This window comes from Rhinoraja longicauda, chromosome 12, assembly GCF_053455715.1.
Source record: "Rhinoraja longicauda isolate Sanriku21f chromosome 12, sRhiLon1.1, whole genome shotgun sequence".
Classification (NCBI taxonomy): domain Eukaryota; kingdom Metazoa; phylum Chordata; class Chondrichthyes; order Rajiformes; family Arhynchobatidae; genus Rhinoraja; species Rhinoraja longicauda.
Genome location: NC_135964.1, coordinates 54,860,263 through 54,878,477, shown reverse-complemented (window position 1 = coordinate 54,878,477; position 18,215 = coordinate 54,860,263). Strand labels below are relative to the sequence as shown.

Sequence of the window (18,215 nt, the reverse complement as noted above, 5' to 3'; positions counted from 1 at the left end):
AATAGCATCACAAAGTGCTATTTTTTTTAAATTTGTCGAATTTATTTTTGGCTAAATTAACATGCACTGTTTCCGCTTATCCATGGGCAATCAATTCCATCAGTTGATCAAAACATTATTGATTTTCCCCTTTCAGGTACAGTTGTGTCTCTGATATACTATTTTGCATAAGGTGAATCAGGCGGTTGAGGTTAATATAATCAAGCCCCTTTGGAATTCTAAAACGACAGGCAATTTGCTATTCAATCTTCTCTTTCAGAGACTCTCTTCTCTTTCAGAGGGCATTTAAAAGACTTTTGAATATGCAGGTAATTGAAGGATATGGATTATGTGCAGATCTGAAAGAGGCGAACTTGCCATCATGTTTGGCACAGACACTGTGGGTCGAAGGGCCTGTTCTTGTGCTGCTCTGGTCAATGCTCTGTGTCCACTTTACATAAACACTTTCCAGAATAATTCAGTCACTTAATTATTCTGTATGTTCTCCTATATCGTTCCAATATTATTTTTGAGCAATAATCAAGCATTCCAGTAAGTGTGAAGAAAGGATTTACAAACCTCCTCGCCTGATGTTTGACATATAGTTGTGAAGAAAGCTTTGTCAACCATGATATTAAGCGACACAAATTCATCATTAACCTACTGTGTTTTGCCAAGACCACTTGACCTCAGATCCCATCACAGCCAGGATGGATCCAAACGTAGACTAAAAGCTGACTTCCAGAAGAGAGGTGAGAGTGACTGACCTTGACATCAGGAGAGAATTTGACATAGTGTGACATCAAGAAAGCACGATAAAACCAAAGTCAATAGTCATCAAGAAGATGGCATGATTATCAACGAGTGCTCCACCACCAGCATCTTTGGCCAAAGATTTATCTCAAGTAGTCACATAGTGGCTACAGGTCAGCCCACCATCATCCTCCCAAGGGCATATGTGGATGGGCAGTAAATGTTGAGCGTGCCAACTGTGAAGGACAGAATCACTGCTCAGGGATCAAGAGAATGGCTCAGCCAGTAGGACATATGAGAGAAAGGTTCACACATATATTTTGTACAGAGATATCTTATGAATGTTCGATTGGCAGGAAGGAAGAAGCTTACACTCTATCTCAGTGGAACTCTCTGGGATCTTTAGATGTGACAGTGCAGAAAGAATTTTCTTCTACCTAATCCATGCTCGGTCTATCCTGGGAGACTCTGATATCTTTTTAATTCCTTGTTTAATGGCTTTCTAGAATTTATCAACTACAATGACCATCCTCAGAATAGCTTCGTATTTAGTTCAGGGACTGGATCAGCTTAATCCCACTGATTGTCTTTAACTTCCAATAGATTACTTTCAAAATGGCTCTCAATTTGTGGTAATTATAGAAATGAAGACCAGATGCTTCTGTCTCTTCTGTATGTTGCTATAGAAATCCTGAGTGCCCAGAGACATGAGCTGAACATGATGCAAAACATTTGGGCGTGTGGGCAGTTGAGAGTGAGGAAGGAACTAGCAAGACAGCGAGTGTAGTTGTCAGTGTCAGGGTGAGCAGTGAGTGTGTGAGGCTGAGATTAAGCACTCGCCCACAACAGAATCTCACAACCCAGCTCTCTGCTGGCCGCCCTGACTTGGAGTTTCTCTCACCGGTTCTGCTGCAGTGCAATGGGATCTGCATCTTCCACCTATCAGCCGAGAGCCATCTTCCTGGATGTCGAGGGACGCACACAAAAGGTAGTGACACCGGTTACAATGTGTACTCGGTGTAGATAGGAGCACTTTTCATCAGAAGTACATTTGTAGAATATAGGTACGAACCCGATCAGTTTATTGGAAGAGGTGGATGACTCAAGAAGCATTTGTTTGTTGTAAACCAGCATTTAAGGGATCCAATAGCTAACATAACCCTGTTGGATTTCCAAGTCAGTCCAGCAGGTGGCAGCAGCGAGCAGGGATCTTGCTCCTACTCTGCATTGGACAGAGGGGAGTCGTCTACTTTATTGTCACAAACACACATAAGAAGTTGCCATTATTGCTGCCTATTCTGTATCTTTTGGAAAGGATACATGAGAAAATAGCCTCCTCCCACTCTTAATCATGCTGTATTGATGTGTTTAGTACACAAGGTGCCTAGGTACAGGAACCTCGTGTTATCCAAAATTGAGTCATGAAAGCAACTGTGCCAACAGGGCAGAGGAGGTTAGAACGTAGAACACTACAACACAGGAACCCACAATGTCTGTGCTGAACACGATGCCACGTTAAACTGATCTCCTCTACCTGCACATGTTCCATATCCCTCCATTGCCTGCATATTCAAAGCCTCTTAAACATCACTATGGCATCTGCGCCACCAACATCATTGCAGTGCGTTCCCACTGCCCACTGTGTAAACAACTTATCCCGCACGCACCCCTCTCACCTTAGTATTTGACACTTTCCCCTGGGAATGGGAAACAGTTTCTGACTGTCTATCCTACCTATACCTCTCATAATTGTATATACTTAAACATAGAAACTTAGAAAATAGGTGCAGGAGGAGGCCATTTGTCCCTTAGAGCCAACACCGTAATTCATTGTGATCATGGCTGATCATCCACAATCTTCTATCAAATGTCCTCTCAACCTCCGAGGCGCTAGGGAAAACGATCCCAGTTTGCCCAATCCTTCCTTACAGCTAATGCCCTGCAATTCAGACACCATCACGAGAAACCACTTCAGTGTTCTTTCCAAAACTTTAGGAGTTAGATGGGTTTCAGACTCACAATAACAAAAATATTTTTCTTGCAAGATACAGCAGGCAGTGAAGAAAGGTAATGGTATGTTGGCCTTCATAACGAGAGGATTCGAGTACAGGAGTAAAAAGGTCCTTCTGCAGTTGTACAGGGCCTTGGTGAGACCACATCTGGAGTATTGTGTGCCGTTTTGGTTTCCCTATTTGAGGAACGACGTCTTTGCTATTGAGGCAGTGCAGCGTAGGTTCACGAGGTTAACGCGGCACGGTAGCGCAGCGGTAGAGTTGCTGCTTTACAGCGAATGCAGCGCCGGAGACTCAGGGTCGATCCTGACTACGGGTGCTGCACTGTAAGGAGTTTGTACGTTCTCCCCGTGACCTGCGTGGGTTTTCTCCGAGATCTTCGGTTTCCTCCCACACTCCAAAGACGTACAGGTATGTAGGTTAATTGGCTGGGTAAATGTAAAAAAAAAAAAAATTGTCCCTAGTGGGTGTAGGATAGTGTTAATGTACGGGGATCGCTGGGCGGCACGGACTTGGAGGGCCGAAAAGGCCTGTTTCCGGCTGTATATATATGATATATGATATGATATGATAAACGCTGGGATGGTGGAACTGTCATATGAGGAAAGATTGGAAAGACTGGGCTCGTATTCACTGGAGTTTAGAAGGATGAGAGGGAATCTTCTAGAAACGTATAAAATTATAAAAGGACTGGACAAGCTGGATGCAGGAAAAATGTTCCCAATGTTGGGGGAGTCCAGAACCAGGGGCCACAGTCTAAGAATAAAGGGGAGGCCATTTAAAACTGAGGTGAGAAAAAACTTTTTCACCCAGAGAGTTGTGAATTTGTGGAATTCTCTGCCACAGAAGGTAGTGAGGGGGCAATTCACTGGATGAATTTAAAAGAGAGTTAGATAGAGCTCTAGGGGCTAGTGGAATCAAGGGATATGGGGATAAGGCAAGCACAGGTCTCTGATTGTGGATGATCAGTTATGATCACAATGAATGGTGGTGCTGGCTCGAAGGGCCAAATGGCCTCTTCCTGCACCTATTTACTGTGTTTCTATGTTTCTAAGATTTTCAAAACTAAAGGTCTTTTCAATTGCAATGATTTCATTACTGGAAACTAAAAATACTGAACGCTCTATGTTACATTGATTAAGAGACTAACTGTGCAAGTGTCAGTAGAAATGATTGCTCCCCAGTTTTAGAGACAATGAAACCGACAAGCTGTGCCCTTAAGGGATAATGTCTGATTACTGCAGGGAGGTTACATCTAAACAAACATCCAAACCCTCAGCAGGAGGGTCTCAACCCAAAACGTCACCTATTCCTTATCTCCAGGGATGCTGCCTGTCCCGCTGAGTTACTCCAGCTTTTTGTGTCTATCTTTGGTTTAAACCAGGATCTGCAGTGCCCACATCTAAACAGGTTATTTATCCCCTCTACCAATTCAATCCAAGGCAGCTTTTTTTCCTGCTTACCAATTTCCAAAATAACTTTTAAATTGTATTATAACCAATTCAACCCCTGTAATACAAATAATGTTCCCTAATTCATCACTCACATTGTATCCAATTTGTGTTATTTATGGAAATGCATGTTACAGCAAATCTACCTGTAGCCACTTCTAATCCATGTCCACCGGTCTCTGAATGAGAGGCAGGTGAGCATGCACACAGTTACCGGCAGTGAATGCTAAGCTGAATGGCGGGTTGGTTAGTAAGTATGCCGATGACACCAAGATTGCTGGGTTCGAAGACTTTGAGGAAGGCTGTCAAGATATAGATCAGCTACAGAAATGGGCAGAGAAATGGCAGATAGAGTTCAATTCAAGCAAATGTGAGGTGTTGCACTTTAGCAGGTCAAATGTATGGGGAAAATATACAATTATGGCATGACCCTCAACAGCATTGATGTACAAAGGGATCTTGGGGTCCAAATCTATAATTCCCTGAAAATGGAAACAAAAGTAGATGGTGTGGTAAAGAAGGCATATGGTATGGTATGCATATGGTATGCATATGGTATGCTTGCTTTCATAAGTCAGGGCATTGAGTATAAGAGGCGGGAAGTCATGACAAAGCTTTAGAGGACTTTGGCTAGGCTGCATTTGTGTACAGTTCTTGCCCCCCATTATAGGAAAGATGTGAAGCTTTGGAAAGGAGCTGAAAATTTAAAAATGTAGAGGAGGTTTACCAGAATGATGACTGGATTAAAGGGTATTGGCTACAGGGAGAGGTTGGACAAACTTGGATTGTTTTTCTCTGGAAGGGCCGAGGTTGAAAAGAGACCTGAGAGAGCTATATAAAATTATGATGGGGGTGGCTTAGATAGGGTAGACAGCCACAACCTTGTTCCCAAGATGGAAATATTGATAAAATGCTGGAGGGCATAACTGTACGGTGAGGGCAAAGTTTAAAGGAAATGTCTGACGTACGTTTTTTGCAGAGAGGGTGGTGGTTGCCTGGAATGTGCTGTCAGCGGTGGTGGGAACAGAGGGATATGGATATACAGGGAACAGAGGGATATGGATATACAGGGAACAGAGGGATATGGATATACAGGGAACAGAGGGATATGGATATACAGGGAACAGAGGGATATGGATATACAGGGAACAGAGGGATATGGATATACAGGGAACAGAGGGATATGGATATACAGGGAACAGAGGGATATGGATATACAGGGAACAGAGGGATATGGATATACAGGGAACAGAGGGATATGGATATACAGGGAACAGAGGGATATGGATATACAGGGAACAGAGGGATATGGATATACAGGGAACAGAGGGATATGGATATACAGGGAACAGAGGGATATGGATATGCACAGACAGATAAGAGTTTTTCTTGGCATCATCTTTGACCCAGACATTTTGCACTGATGTGTGTAGGAAGGAACTGCAGATGCTGGTTTAAACCAAAGATAGGCACAAAAAGCTGGAGTACCTCACCGGGACCAGCAGCATCTCTGGAGAGAAGGAATGAGTGACTTTTCAGATCGAGACCCTTCTTCATGTCTGAAGATGGGTCTCGACCCGAAACACACCCATTTCTCCTCTCCAGAGATGCTGCCTGTCCCGCTGAATTACTCTAGCTTTTTGTGTCTATCTTGTGCAATGAAGTGCCTGTTCTCGTACTATGGTCTCTCCTCTGGTTGGACTACCCACATACTGTTTCAAAAAAAACCTTCACCTAACAAATCCTGTCCTGTCTTAGACTCTGACACTAGGAAGTTCCAGTCAATGTTGGCGAACTTAACCCATTGCGACAACAATGTTGCTTATACTTTCCAGAATCTGTCTACATATTTGTCCCTCTATCTCCTGCTGACTTTGGAGACAGTGCTGTAGAGGTTTACCAGGATGTTCCTGGATTATATGGTATTAGCTGCAAGAAGAGGCTGGACAAATTTAGATTGTTTTCTCTGGAGCATTGGAGGCTGAGGGGAACTGTGTACAATTTCTTCCCAGCTGTTATCAGGCAACTGAACCATCCTCTCATCAGTTCGAGAGCAGTTCTGACCCATCAACCTCAATGAAGACCTTTGAACTATCTTTAATCGGACTTTATCAGACATGAATGTTATGTCTTTGCACTTTATGTTGTACCTGTTATCCTTTATCTGTACACTGTGGATGGCTTGATTGCAATCATATGTAGGAAGGAACTGCAGATGTTGGTTTAAATCTAAGATTAGACACAAAATGCTGGAATAACTCAGCGGGACAGGCAGCATCTCTGGAGAGAAGGAATGGGTGACGTTTCGGGACAAGACCCTTCTTCGGTCTGTGTCACCTATTGCTTCTCTCCAGAGATGCTGCCTGACCCACTGAGTTACTCCAGCACTCTGTGAAACGTCACCTATCCATGTTCTCCACAGATGCTACCTGACCCACTGAGTTACTCCAGCACTCTGTGAAACGTTACCCATTCCTCCAGAGATGCTGCCTGACCCGTTGAGTTACGCCAGCATTGATTGTAATCATGTATAGTCTTTTCTTTCACTGGACAGCACACAAACAAAAACTTTTCACTGTACCTCAGTACACATGTACCGAGGTGCAGTGAAAAACTTTGGTTGCACGCTAGCCAGTCAGCGGAAAGACAATACGTGATTACAATCGAGCCGTCCACGGTGTACAGATACATGACAAAGGGAATAACGTGAATAACGTTTAGTGCAAGATAAAGCCAGTAAAGTCCGATCAAAGATAGTCCAAGGGTCTCCAATGAGGTAGATAGTTGTTTGGGACTGCTCTCTAGGTGTTGATAGAATGGTTCAATAGACAATAGACAATAGGTGCAGGAGGAGGCCATTCGGCCCTTCGAGCCAGCACAGCCATTCAATGTGATCATGGCAGTTGCCTGATAACTGCCAGGAAGAAACTGTCCTTCAATCTGGAGGTGTGCATGCCCACACTTCTAAACCTTTTGCCCAATGGGAGAGGGGAGAAGAGGGAGAAGCCAGGTGCGACTCATCCTTGATTATACTGGTGGCTTTGCCGAGGCAGCTTGAGATGTAAATTCACTGGATGTTTTCAAGAGATAGTTAGATTTAGCTCTTAGGGCTAATGGAAGCAAGGGATGTGGGAAGAAAGCAGGAACGGGGTACTGATTTTGGATGATCAGCCATGATCCTGCACCTATTGGCTATCTTTCTAAATGCTGTCAATGGAATGGAGGTTGGTTTGTGCGATGGTTTGGGCTGCGTTCACAATTCTCTGCAATTTCTTGCAGTCTTGGATGGTGCATGATGTGAGGCGTAGATATTGTGTGCCAAAGGCCTGTTCCTGTGCTGTACTGTTCTTTATTCTGTTTTATATCAAGGGTCTCTAACTATTTCTGCACACCTCATTCAGGTCCCCCTTCACCCTACTCGGATGCCCCAGAACACACAGTGATTGAGTGTGACCTTGAAGAGCCATGGATTATGTTGAGAGTCGTTGTGTGTCTGGCTGAGCTATGATGGGCCAAATGACCATCTTTGCAGCCCACCTTCTCTGGTTTTTCCTTTTATTTATGGTGCAGCCTGTCGTTAAAATGTTCCTTTCCTTCTGTTTCAACAGCTGCTTTTCAGCCATTATTGCTGTCCAAGTGACGTCAAGGAGCTGTTGTGCAACACGGCAGGACTGGCTCGGTGAGGCTGATCACACCCTCGTTCCTACGTAGACAGCAGGCTCATAGGCCTCACCCACCTGGGACACAACAAGGGCCTGAACACTCCTGGATCAGGGGCAGTAGGGAGTAGATTCTGCATATATCCACTCCACACTGACCCATCCAACATCCTCAGCCCACGGCAGAATATAAAGCTGACAAGGAAATTCTGGCTGTTTCCTGTGGCGAGGATCATGGAGAGATGACGTTTCAGGTCGGGACCCTTCTTCAGACTGATCCTGAGGAAGGGTCAGTCTATCTATGTTCACCAGAGATGCTGCTTGACCCACTGAGTTACTCCAGCACTCTGTGAAACGTCACCTATCCATGTTCACCAGAGATGCTGCCTGACCCGCTGAGTTACTCCAGCACTCTGTGAAACGTCAACAAATCCATGTTCTCCACAGATGCTGCCTGACCTGCTGAGTTATTCCAGCTATTTGTGTCTTCCGTTGGTCAACCAGCATCTGTAGTTCCTTGTTTCTACGCTAATAATCATGCCTTTTCTCGGGTTTGTCACGTTCCTAAAGATTGACTGATGAAATAGCCACCGTTTATCAAATGTCTGAGTCTAATTTTCTAGGTGTGTTGCAGGAGTGCGGCTATTTCTCTGCTGGATGCAGACAACGCGATAATCTCCATCGATCCCACCATGCCTTCGAATACCGAGAGGTACTCACATTCTGACTGCCCGTTCATCAGTGACTAGTCGATTAATAATATCTGTAAACAGTAGAGTAGTGAGAAAAGAATATTCAGGGTTTCCAGTCAGTGTGTCTCAGTTTTCCCACCATTCTGAGCCATCTCTTTCATCTCTTCATTCCAGCACTCCATATCGAGTCATTACTCTGCCGGGTGCACAGTTATCAGGTAAGGGTCTTCTTTACATGTCAAGTGCACACCTACACTCACTTTCTGATTGTTGGCTTTGAGTGTTATTCGGTGCATTTGTTACCTTCTGTCAGTGAGTTGCTCAGAATTACATTTCTACCTGATTCAGATTGGAGGACTTTAATGTTGGGAAGAAATTCGATTTGTTGGGCTTGTTTTCCCTGAAGCAAAGTTGGCTGAACAGTTACCTGATAGATGTATATAAGATAATGAGAGATATAGATAATGTAGAAGACATTTCTTGAAGACATTTCCCATGGAAGACATTTCAAAAACAAGAAAACGCAGGTCTAAGGTGAGAGGAAGTAATTCTAAAAGTGACTTGAAAAGTATGTTTTATGTTTTATGTTACACACAGAGTGGATGCACCACCAGAGGAGATGTGCAATTAGACACAATTACTGTGATTAAGAGGCATTTAAATAGTCAAGGAATAGGATATGGTCCTAATACAGGGCCTATTTCTGCACGATATGATCAGTCGCACTCTGATTACAGATTATTCTGCTTCGTCAGCAATGGTCCATTCTGAAGTTATTAGGACTTTATTGATTCAGGAAAGTTGAGAGAGGGCTCCATCTTGGTGCCTTGGTGGATTGAAGAAAGTGATTGAGAGTGTCAGGGGTGGAGATATGGTGTAATCAGGGAAGGCAAACCGTGGAGATCATGGCCTGGGGAATCAGGGGTGAATTGTAAAACATTGGGAAATATGGATCAGGGCGATCGGGATGGATTCGAAACATATAAAAATAGGTGCAGGAGCAGGCCATTCGGCCCTTCAAGCCAGCACTGCCATTCAAAATCATTCCTGGTTTTTTCACATATCCCTTGATTTCGTTAGCCCTAAGAGCTAAATCCAACTCTCACTTTAAAACATCCAGTGAATTGGCCTCCGCTGCCTTCTGTGGCAGAGAATTCCACAGATTCACAACTCTCTGGGTGAAAAAATGTTTCCTCATCTCACGCCCAAATGGCCGACCCCTTATTCTTAAACTGTGACCCCTGGTTCCCGGGAATTAACCTGGTGAACCTACGCTGCACTTCTCAATAGCAATAATACCTTTCCTCAAATTAGGAGACCAAAATTGCACACAATACTCCAGGTTCTGTCTCACCAGGGCCCTGTACAACTGCACTAGGGCCTCCTTGCTCCTAAACTCAAATCCTCTCGCAATAAAAGGCAATATGCCATTAGTTTTCTTCACTGCCTGCTGAACCTGCATGCTTATTATCAGTGACTGATGTACAAGCACACCCAGGTCTCGTTGCACCTCCCTTTCACCTAATCTGACACCATTCAGATAATAATCTGCCTTCTTGTGCTTGCCACCAAAGTGGATAACCTCACATTTATCCACATTATACCATATCTGCCATGTATCTGCCCACTCACACAACCTATCCAGGTCACCCTGCAACCTCATAGCATCCTCCTCACAGCTAACACTGCCACCCAGCTTTATCATCAACAAACTTAGAGATGTCACATTTAATTCCCTCATCTAAATTGTTTATATTGTAAATAACTGGAGTCCCAGCACCGAGCCTTGCCGTACCCCACTAGTCACTGCCTGCCATTCTGAAAAGGACCCGTTAATTCCTAATCTTTGCTTCCTGTCTGCCAACCAGTTCTCTATCCATGTCAATACCCTACCCACAATACCATGTACTCTAATTTTGCACGCTAATCTTTTGCGTGGGTCCTTGTCAAAAGCTTTTTCAAAGTCCAGATACTCCACATCCACTGGCTCTCCCTTATACATTCTACTTGTTACATCCTCAAACAATTCCAGAAGATTAGTCAAGCATGATTTCCTCTTCATAAATCCATGCTGACTTTGACCAATCCTGTCACTGCTTTCCAAATGCGCTGCTATAACATCTTTAATAATTGACTCAAGCATCTTCCCCACCACCGATGTAAGGCTAACTGGTCTATAATTCCCCTTTTTCTCTCTCCCTCCTTTCTTAAAAAGTGGCTACATTGGCTACCCTCCAGTCCACAGGAACTGATCCAGAGTCGAGAGAACATTGGAAAATGATCACCAATGCGTCCACGATTTCTAGGGCCACCTCCTTGAGTCCTCTGGGATGCAGACCATTATGCCCTGGGGATTTATCTGCCTTCAGTCCCAACAGTTTACCTGACACCATTTTCTGACTAATGTGGATTCCCTTCAGTTCCTCCCTCCCACTAGATCCTCAGTCCCCTAGTATTTCCGGGAGATTGTTTGTGTCTTCCTCATTGAAGACAGAACTAAAGTATTCGTTTAACTGTTCTACCATTCCCTTGTTTCCCATTATAAATTCACCTGTCGCTGACTGTAAAGGACCTACGTTAGTCTTCACTAATCTTTTCTATTTAGATACCTAAAGAAACATTTACAGTCAGTTTTTATATTCCCCGCAAGCTTTCTTTCGTGCTTTTTTCCCCCTCTTAATTAACTCCTTTGTCCTCCTCTGTTGAGTTCTAAATGTCTCCCTGTCCTCTGGTTTGCTGCTTCCAATGGCCAAATTATCTGCCTCTTCCTTGGATTTAACACTGTCCTTGATTTCCCTCGTCAGCCACGGTTGAGCTGCCTTCCCAGTTTTATTTTTTCACCAGACAGGGATGAACAATTTCTGGAGTTTATCCATGCGGTCTTTAATTCTTCGCTATTGCATCTCCACTGTCAACCCTTTAAGTATAATTTGTCCATCTATCTTAGCCAATTCCCATCTCATACCTTCAAAGTCTCCTTTATTCAAGTTCAGGACCCAAGTCTCTGAATTAACTGTGTCACTCTCCATCCTAATGCAGAATTCCACCATATTATGGTCACTGTTGCCCAAGGGGCTTTGCACAACAAGATCGCTAACTAATCCTTCCTCATTACACAATACCCAGTCTAAGATGGCCTGCCCTCTGGTCAGTTCCTCTACATATTGGTTTGAAAAAACATCCCGTATAAATTTGAGGAAATCCTCCTCCTCAGCGCTGTTACCAATGTGGTTGGTCCAATCTATACGTAGATTAAAGTCACCCATTATAACTGCTGTACCGTTGCTACACGCATCCCTAATTTCCTGCTTGATGTTATCCCCAACCTCCCTACTGCTGATTGGTGATCTGTACACCACTCCAACAAGCATTTCAACCCTTGGCTATTTCGCAGTTCTACCCATACCGATTCTGAAGCGTCCAAGCTAATATCTTATAGAAAAATAGGTGCAGGAGGAGGCCATTTGGCCCTTCGAACCAGCACCACCGTCTCTCCTTGCTATTGCATTAATCTCCTCTTTAACCAGAAATACCACCCACCCCCTCTTCCTTTCGGTCTATCCTTCCTGAATGTTAGGGAAATCGGGGATTAGGATTTGGACAGCGTAGGAGCTGGGACAAGTCAGGGGAATCGACATGTTACATAGTCCATCTACTTCAAATTCATGTTTTTTTGGGAGGTGACATTAGCAACAAGCCTCGAATAAACTCCCTTCACTCCAATCATCTGATTTCAGAGAAAGATGAAGTTTTCCAGAGTGTTCTTGCACAAGTCGCGGAGCAGTTTTCCAGGTAATTGCCGTATTGTTACAGGTGAATATCTCACTCCTCTTAACTCAAGCAAGAGGCTGAGACATTAAATGTTTCTCTTTCAATCAGGGCTTTCAAGATCACTGAACTGAAATCTGAAGTTACAAATCGATTGGCCATATTGGAAAAAAGAGTGGAGCGTACGTGTGTGAGCTGAACACAGAAGAAAGTTTATGGCATGAAGTGCCAAGCACAGGAAATGTGCATCTGTGCAAATGTGTGTGTGTGTGTGTGTGTGTGTGTGTGTGTGTGTGTGTGTGTGTGTGTGTGTGTGTGTGTGTGTGTGTGTGTGTGTGTGTGTGTGTGTGTGTGTGTGCGTGTGCATTGTGTGTGTGCATTTGTGTGTGCGTTTGTGTGTGCGTGTGTGTGTGTATTCGTGCGTGTGCATGCGTGTGTGTGTGTACATACGTGTGTGTGCCTGTGTGCGCGCGTGCATGTGTGCACTTGTGTGTGTGCGTGTGTGTATGTGTGCGTGCGTATGTGCGTGTGTGCGCTTGCATGTGCGGGCATGCATATGTGCATGTGTGCGTGTGTGCGCGTGCATGTGTGTGTGCGTGCATTTGTGTGTGTGCATGCATTTGTGCGTGCGCGCGTGTCTGTGTACGTGTGCGTGTGTTTGTGTGTGTGCGTGCATTTGTGTGTGTGTGCACGCATGTGTGCGTGCATGTGTGTGCATGTGCAAGTGTGTGCGCGTGCAAGTGTGTGCGCATGCAAGTGTGTGCATGTGCAAGTGTGTGTGCAAGTGTGTGCATGTGCAAGTGTGTGTATGTGCGCAAGTGTGTGTTTGTGTGCAAGTATGTGTACGTGCATGTATGTGTACGTGCATTTGTGTTTGTGCAAATGAGGGTGTGAGACACAGCGATAAAGAGACAGATGTGAAATAGAGAGAGATGTAGAGAGTGAGATGGACAAAGGGTGGTGGAAGGAGAGAGAGACAGACAGAGAGAGGAAATGAGAGAGTGGCAGACAGAGGGCATGAGAGAGGCAGACAGGGAGTGAGAGACAGACGAGGGAATGAGAGAGAGAGAGACAGACAGAGGGAGTGAGAGAGAGACAGACAAAGAGGGAGTGAGAGAGAGACAGACAAAGAGGGAGTGAGAGAGACAGGGAGAGGGAATGAGAGAGAGAGACAGACAGAGAGAAAGAGACTGACAGAGAAAGGGAGAGGAGCTGGAGAAAGTAGAAACACAATTGGTTGTTGAAATTGTTTGGTGTTTAGTTGAAACCATTGGAAGACTGTAATGTTGGTCCCTGTATCTACCATGGACTTGTTGGATAATGTTGGTCCCTGTATCTACCATGGACTTGTTGGATAATGTTGGTCCCTGTATCTACCATGGACTTGTTGGATAATGTTGGTCCCTGTATCTACCATGGACTTGTTGGATAATGTTGGTCCCTGTTTCTACCAAGGACTTGTTGGATAATGTTGGTCCCTGTTTCTACCATGGACTTGTTGGATAATGTTGGTCCCTGTTTCTACCATGGACTTGTTTTGTAGTTATTTTTTGCACAAATGTCTTGTTTTTTGCCTTGCAGAATTTAAGTGTAATTGATGTCTAATTGATGTTTTTGTGTATTTGTGTATCTGTACCTGTGAAGCTGCTGGAAGAAGATTGTCATTGTAGCTGTACCTCACTGTACTTATGTTTTAGTTTTAGACACAAAAGGTGGGGGTGTATTGAACGAGCTGCCAGAGGAGGTAGTTGAGGCTGGGACTATCTCAACTTTTAAGAAACAGCTAGACAGGTAGATGGATAGGGCAGGTTTGGAGGGATGTGGGCCAAATGTGGGCAGGTGGGACTAGTGTAGCTGGGACATGTTGGCCAGTGTGGGCAAGTTGGGCTGTAGGGCCTGTTTTCACACTGTATCACTCTATGTCTCTGTATACAACATGGCAACAAGCCCTTTGGCCCACCAACAACGCCGACCATCGATCACACATTCACACTAGTTCAATGTTATCCCACATTCTCATCCACTATCCTACACACTGGTGCAAGTTACAGAGGGCCAATTATCCTACAAACCTGCATGTCTTCGAGATGCGAGAAGAAACTGGATCACCTGGAAGAAACCCACGTGATCACAGCAGAACATGCAAACTCCACACATACAGTACCCAAGGTCAGGATCAAACCCAGCTCTCTGACGGTGTGAGGCAGTGACTCTACCAGCTGCTCCACTGACTTGCCCTTGGGGACGGGACCTGCAGCTTAATCTTCCATAGTACAAGCAAAATAAAGGTGGGTAAAATAAGGGGAAGTTGCTTTATTAATTAGCAAGAATATCACCTCAGTAGTTCGGGATGAAATTACTGAAGGATTGTCCTCTATGTGGGATAATATCTTGTTGGGAGTGTGGGCCCCAAATAGTCAACGGGAATTAAAGGAACAAATATGCTGGGAGATTGCAGACAGTTGCAGGATAAGAAGATTATCATACCAGGGGATTTAAAATGTCCAAATATAGACTCCAGATGAGCCAATGTTTTATTGGTTTATTCCACGAGCTAGAGCTGCTCTGAATCGGACCTGCTGAGAGCCCACCATGATCTATCTCTGCCCCCAGGGTCATCTGGCACAACTGGCCCTGCATGAACCTAATATAGACTCCAGATGTAACATGGGCAGGACCTACCCAGTGAATGGTAGGGCTCTGGGTAGCGTTATAGAGCACAAGGCCTAACCAATGTTTTATAAAGATGCATCATGCTTTCCTGATTCTTAGACTCAATGCCCCAACCTGTGAGAGAAACCATACCAAATGCCTTCTTTACCACTCTTACGTGTCATGTTTTCAGGGAGATATTAAACTTGAATCTCTAGATGCTGTTTAGGGTCTTGCCAGAAGCTATATACTTTCCCCTTACTTATAACCTTTGACATTTGACCTTCCAAACTGCAATATCTCGCACTTGTTTAATTAATCTGCCATTTCTTGGCCCATAACTGATTTATATCCCACTGTATCCTTTAACAGTCTTTCTCATTGTCTGCAACAACAACAGTGTTGATGCTGTTTGCTAACTTAGTAACTAACCAATCTACATTTGTCCAAAAAAAGACATAAAGTGCTGGAGTAACTCAGTGGGTCAAGGATAAGGATAGGCAACGTTTCAGATCGGGTCCCTTCAGACAGAGTGCAGTAGGGCAGAGAAAGCTGGAAGGGAGGTGGGAGTCAGGGAGTGTGAGTCTCCAGACTGAAGAGGCTCCCAACCCAAAATGTAGTTGCTCCGTTCCCTCCAGAGATGCTGCCTGACCCGTTGAATTCCTCCACCATTTTGTGTTTTGCTCAAAATTCCAGCATCTGTAGTTTCTTGTGCATGCTTCTTAATTTTCTGGATCAGCCTACTCTGTGACTTTGTCAAATGCCTTGCTATATTCCACATAGAATCACCTTCATCACTTCCTCAAAAACGCAATCAAATTAGTGAGACATACCCTGCCACATGACAGGGACCAACATTATCCAACAAGTCCATGGTAGAGTGGTTTAGATCGGAAACGTTTCCCCTTATCAGAGGTAGCTAAAACAGAGGACACGTTAAAAGGAAGGGGGAAAGATTCGGAGGGGATCTGAGGGGTTACTTCTTTTAACAAATGTCTAGACCAGCTCTTGAATTGTCTAGGTAAGGAGATGGGGTTAGTACAGACTGGATGGCATGGACATGATGGGTCAAATGGCCTCTTTCTGTATTGTACATCTCTGTGAAAAGTTATTATTAGATAGAACTGGAAATTAAAATAGAAACTCCAGAAACACCTAACAGATCAGGCAGCATCAATAGAAAGGAGCCACAGTGGTACAGCCAGGAGAGTTGCTGCCTCACAAGTCCAGAGACTTCGGTCCTCAGGTGCTGTCTGTGTGGAGCTTGCACATTCTTCCTGGAATCCTGTGGGTTGACTTCAGGTGAACTGGTTTCCACCAAAGACAAGTTAATTGGCCACTGTAACTGCTCCAAGTGTGTTGTCGAATGGTAGAATCTGGTTAATGGTCTGCATGGACCAGTAGGCTAAAGGGCCTGCTCCCCTGCTGTTGACATAAATCTCTAGACAGTTAATGTTTTAGGTTGAAGATTCTTCCCCAGACATTTTGACGAAGGGTCTTTGATTGAACTGTTCCTCTCGCTGCAAGGGGTGACATAGGGACTGACGAGGTGGAGTCACTGTGGATTGAATTGAGGAATTGTAAAGGCAAGAAGACACTAATTGGTGTTATCTACAGACCCCCAAACAGTAGCCTGGATATAGGGTGTAAGTTGCAGCAGGAGTTTAAACTGGCATGTAACAAAGGTAATGCCACTGTGGTGATGGGGGATTTCAATATGCAGGTAGACTGGGAAAATCAGGTTGGTTCTGGACCCCAAGAAAGAGAGTTTGTAGAGTGCCTCCGAGATGGATTCTTAGAGCAGCTTGTAATGGAGCCTACCAGAGAAAAGGCAATTCTGGATTTAGTGTTGTCCAATGAACCAGATTTGATAAGAGAACTCGAGGTAAAGGAACCGCTTGGAGGTAGTGATCATAATATGATTAGTTTTAATCTGCAATGTGAGAAGGAGAAGGTTAAATTGGAAGTGTCAGTGTTGCAGTTGAACAAAGGGGACTATGAAGGCATGAGAGAGGAGCTGGCCAAGGTAGACTGGAAAGGGATCCTAGCAGGAATGACGGTGGAACAGCAATGGCAGGAATTTCTGGGCATAATCCGGAAGATGCAGGATCATTTCATTCCAAAAAGGAAGAAAGATTCTAAGGGAGTAGGAAGCAACTGTGGCTGACAAAGGAAGTTAGGGATGGAATAAAACTAAAAGAAAAGATGTATAACACAGCAAAGAGTAGCTGGAAGCCAGAGGATTGGGAAACTTTCATAGGACAACAGAAGGTAACAAAACGGGCAATACGGGCTGAAAAGATGAAGTACGAGGGGAAGCTGGCCAAGAATATAAAGAAGGACAGTAAAAGCTTCCTTATATATGTTAAGAGAAAAAGAGTAGCAAAGTCAAATGTGGGTCCCTTGAAGGCAGACACGGGTGAAATTATTATGGGTAACAAGGAAATGGCAGAAGAGTTGAACAGGTACTTCGGATCTGTCTTCACTAAGGAAGACACAAACAATCTCCCAGATGTACTAGAGGACAGAGGATCTAGGGGGATAGAGGAACTGAAATAAATTTTCATTAGGCGAGAAATAGTATTGGGTAGACTGATGAGACTGAAGGCTGATAAATCCCCTGGGCCTGATGGTCTGCATCCCAGGGTCCTCAGGGAGGTGGCTCTAGAAATAGTGGACGCATTGGTGATCATTTTCCAATGTTCAATAGATTCAGGATCAGTTCCTGTGGATTGGAGGGTAGCTAATGTTATCCCACTTTTCAAGAAAGGAGCGAGAGAGAAAACGGGGAATTACAGACCAGTTAGCCTGACTTCGGTGGTGGGGAAGATACTGGAGTCAATTATTAAAGAGGTAATAACGGTGCATTTGGATAGCAGTAAAAGGATAAGTCCAAGCCAGCATGGATTTATGAAAGGGAAATCATGCTTGACTCATCTTCTGGAATTTTTTGAGGATGTCACAAGTAAAATGGATGAAGGGGAGCCAGTGGATGTAGTGTATCTAGACTTTCAGAAAGCCTTTGATAAAGTCCCGCACGGGAGATTGGTGACTAAAATTAGACCACATGGTATTGGGGGTAGGGTGTTGACATGGATAGAAAATTGGTTGGCAGACAGGAAGCAAAGAGTAGGGGTAAATGGGTCCTTTTCAGAATGGCAGGCAGTGGCGAGTGGAGTGCCGCAAGGCTCGGTGTTGGGGCCGCAACTGTTTACCATATATATTAATGATTTGGAAGAGGGAATTAGA

The 18,215-nt window shown here is 44.4% G+C and overlaps 1 protein-coding gene across 1 annotated transcript in view; it reads left to right on the top strand.

Moving 5' to 3' along the window:
• The first annotated feature begins 1,651 nt into the window (after positions 1 to 1,651).
• The window catches only part of pde9aa (phosphodiesterase 9aa), a 36,324-nt gene continuing 19,760 nt past the window's right edge, over positions 1,652 to 18,215 (top strand). Inside the window, 6 exon segments of the mRNA XM_078408617.1 lie at positions 1,652 to 1,720; positions 7,804 to 7,874; positions 8,489 to 8,566; positions 8,721 to 8,764; positions 12,284 to 12,338; positions 12,426 to 12,496. Of these exon segments, the coding sequence (XP_078264743.1) occupies positions 1,652 to 1,720; positions 7,804 to 7,874; positions 8,489 to 8,566; positions 8,721 to 8,764; positions 12,284 to 12,338; positions 12,426 to 12,496 (388 nt within the window).